Genomic DNA, 3,418 nt, shown 5'->3' on the forward strand with positions numbered 1-3,418 from the left:
GACTTGAATAACTACTACTCAATTTCAACACGCTTTACATATTGGACTCACGGGAGATTTCTACACATGAAAAACACAATTATTCTACGGTGGTTAATGGGTACATTGATTGGGTAATACGTAAGATTTTATAGTGACTAAACAGACAATATAATAATATGTAACTCGAAGCGTCCAATCACGGCAGATATGAACACGCAAACGCAAGAATTATAGGTAATCATAAATTACATTAATTAGAGATTTAAGCACGAGAAAAACACATAAATATTGTTAAGATAACCACTAAGATATAAAGTAGATGCTGACACGAGAAAAACACGAGTGTGGTTGGCTATCGTACTCAGTAATAATTATTTTACCGCAGTAGAAATAATTAAATCGCGGTTAAATTTTAGCCCTTTTTAGCAAATCAGAAGCCTTGTTCCACATAATTTAACCGCGGTTAAATTATGTTGTACTGTACTCTACTATATATTACTAATTACGAAAAACAGATTAAGCGAGATGTTAGCATGGGGACGCGATACAGCCGTTTACTCTTGGAATTTCTCACAGACGTAATTACGTGCCCAATTACCGGAAGAATACGCGTAACTGTCTTTATCAATCTTAACGTAGTATTTGTTGTCTGCATTAGTGGGTTCAGAAGGACCCCACACGGTAGGTTCACACATGTCTACCTGTCTTCCGGTAGCATTCCAAACCCACTGCGTGTCCACAGCAATGTCGTTGCCACCGGTCCACCATGGTGTTTTGAAGTATGGCGCCAGGAAATCTTTTTCTCCCGGTGATTCCAGACTAACGAGATTAATATTGGCTCCCATGTTGATGCAACGGTCACGCGCCGATTGCCACTGAGGCCTGTACGTTGTCTCAATGTGGTAACAGTTTCCCCGGAATTCCACAAAGTCTGCAGGGCATTGTCCGGTGTTTACTGAAACATCGGTAGCGTATTTCAAAATATAAATGCGCTGAGTTACACCATGTTACCTCTATTCGCTATCATTTTAATTAACTGACGCTGAGATTTTGTAAACAAGTTTTTTATTTCAATTTCACCAGTGTGCTAAATTCACTTTTCTGTGTGATATAAACTCTCAGCAGGTAAGGTTTCTATTAAATTAACTGAAGAAAACTTCTGGGTAATTTACGTTAGAATTTGCAACCGAATTAGCCTGTTCATTGACTGTGTAAGCTATTTGCCTGGTTCTGAGGAATAACCTCCGGGTAATATGACCCCTCCAGATGGTCACCCCGTAATAATAGTTTCATTTATTTTTGAGATTATTGTTCTGAATTTAATTTCTTCGAGGGAATGATTGTTCTGGGAGTGATTGTCCACGGAGTGATTGTCCGGGGAGTGATTGTCCGGGGAGTGATTGTCCGGGGAGTGATTGTCCGGGGAGTGATTGTCCGGGGAGTGATTGTCCGGGCTATAATTTTCCGTGTGATTGTCCGCGAGTGATTGTTCGGGGAGTGATTGTTTCAGAGTGACTGTCCGCGGAGTGATTGTTTGGGAAGTGATTGTCCAGGCTATAATTTTCCGGGTGATTGTCCCAGGGGAGTGATTGTTACAGAGTGATTGTCCGCGGAGTGATTGTCAGAGGAGTGATTGTTATAGAGTGATTGTCCGGGGAGTGATTGTTACGGAGTGATTGTCAGAGGAGGGATTGTCAGAGGAGGGATTGTCAGAGGAGTGATTGTCAGAGGAGTGATTGTCCGGGGAATGATTGTTAAAGAGTGATTGTCAGAGGAGTGATTGTTACAGAGTGATTGCCATAGGAGTGATTGTTACAGAGTGATTGTCCGGGGAGTGATTGTTATGGAGTGATTGTCCGGGGAGTGATTGTTATGGAGTGATTGTCCGGGGAGTGATTGTTACGGGGTGATTGTCCGCGGAGTGATTGTTACGGAGTGCTTGTCCGAGGAGTGATTGTTACGGAGTGATTGTCTGGGGAGTGATTGTTACGGAGTGATTGTCCGGGGAGTGATTGTTACGGAGTGATTGTCCGGGGAGTGATTGTTGCGGTGTGATTGTCCGGGTAGTGATTGTTACTGAGTGATTGTCCGGGGAGTGATTGTCATGGGGTGATTGTCCGGGGGTGATTGTCCGGGGGTGATTGTCATGGGGTGATTGTCCGGGCGTGATTGTCATGGGGTGATTGTCCGGGCGTGATTGTACGGAGTGACTGTCTGGGGTGATTGTCCGAGGGTGATTGTCCGGGATGGGATTGTGCAATTGATTGTTGTACCGATACCGTTTGTTTACCTCAAAGCGGCAATATGACTCATTACTATCCAACGTTAACAAAAGCAACACGGCAGTCGAATAGTTTATACTTTCTATATAAGAAAACTACTCTTTTAGTTCTAGTCACGGTGAGGTTATGACTTTCAATAAAATCTTAATTCCGATGGTGAATGATTTTCACGCATATTCCTGTAACAGTTACAGCGTAACTGATATATAATTACTAACCTTTCATGTAGAAGTCGTAGTTATCGGTGACAATTGCAGCGCCGACGTCAGTGTCTGCGTAGGCGCTCAGCTCGCACTGTTTGCTGGTTGATGTGGTGTTCTCCATGTTATAACCGGTGCAGCCTAAAGTGCGGCCGCAAAAGAATGCACACTGAGGCATCCTTCTGACCATCATCGTCTCAAGAAGACAACCTCTCACGGCTTCTCCCTTTAATTAGAGTTGATATCCTGCCGCGTTTGTACCTCTTGTCGCGCATAAAATAATGTACGTGACGCAGAAAACGTGATAGGTTAACGCGCTCATGTTCTTTAGATCTCGTAGTAAGAGCAAAGTCTAGAAGTGACCGCTCATTGTGCGTATATTACAAATGTTGATGCCTGTTCCTGGTAATCTTACTAGGATAGTGTGGATTAGCTCGTTAGATATCGGTCAGGAGAGAGAGAGCGCGCGCGAGAGAGAGAGAGACGGCGGTGCAATGTCAGCAACCAGCTGTCCTACACTGTGCTGCTGTCGATTCAGGAAGCAACGGCCGGTAAACGGAAAATTTGTCAACTGCTGCCAATAGCATTTTATTTCATGACAAAGGTTGTCATAGAGCCTTTTAAATTCAACATCAATATTCTCGATCAGAAATGGCTTGTTTGTTCTCGTGAGCGCATATAATACGTTTGCGTTAGAGTGTAGAATATAATCATGAGCCATGTTTAATGTAAACAAAATTACAAGCACGGAAAAACTAGAAGAGAAACTGGAGGAGGAGCGAGTGGCAGACGTAAGAAATTATGATGCCGGCCCTCCGGGACATCTCGGAATGTTTACGGGATGGAGAGGAGGGATGTAGCGAGAGAGCCAGAATGAGAACGAAAGAGAGAAAGGTTTGCGCGTGTGCGCGCGAGCATGTGTGTGCGCGCGCACGTGTGTGCGTGTGTTAACAT

At 43.9% G+C, this 3,418-nt stretch overlaps 1 protein-coding gene across 1 annotated transcript; it reads right to left on the reverse strand.

The window, feature by feature from the left end:
• Positions 1-536: 536 nt before the first annotated feature.
• Positions 537-2,588, reverse strand: LOC106811733 (C-type lectin domain family 4 member M-like). Its single transcript, XM_014815442.1, has 2 exons — positions 2,483-2,588; positions 537-937 (listed from the first exon to the last, which is right to left on the reverse strand). The coding sequence occupies exons 1-2, from the start codon at positions 2,586-2,588 to the stop codon at positions 537-539; spliced, it is 507 nt and encodes a 168-aa protein (XP_014670928.1).
• Positions 2,589-3,418: the final 830 nt, after the last annotated feature.

The sequence above is a fragment of the Priapulus caudatus genome, unplaced genomic scaffold, assembly GCF_000485595.1.
Source record: "Priapulus caudatus unplaced genomic scaffold, Priapulus_caudatus-5.0.1 Scaffold569, whole genome shotgun sequence".
Lineage (NCBI taxonomy): Eukaryota > Metazoa > Priapulida > Priapulimorpha > Priapulimorphida > Priapulidae > Priapulus > Priapulus caudatus.

What these genes read in the sequence shown, in the direction of transcription:
- LOC106811733 (XM_014815442.1), bottom strand. Translation starts at nt 2,588, where the DNA reads ATGGAGAACACCACATCAACCAGCAAACAGTGCGAGCTGAGCGCCTAC. An exon ending in CTACGACTTCTACATGAAAG is followed by an intron (nt 938 to 2,482) that starts GTTAGTAATTAT and finishes CCGATGTTTCAG; the next exon opens with TAAACACCGGACAATGCCCT.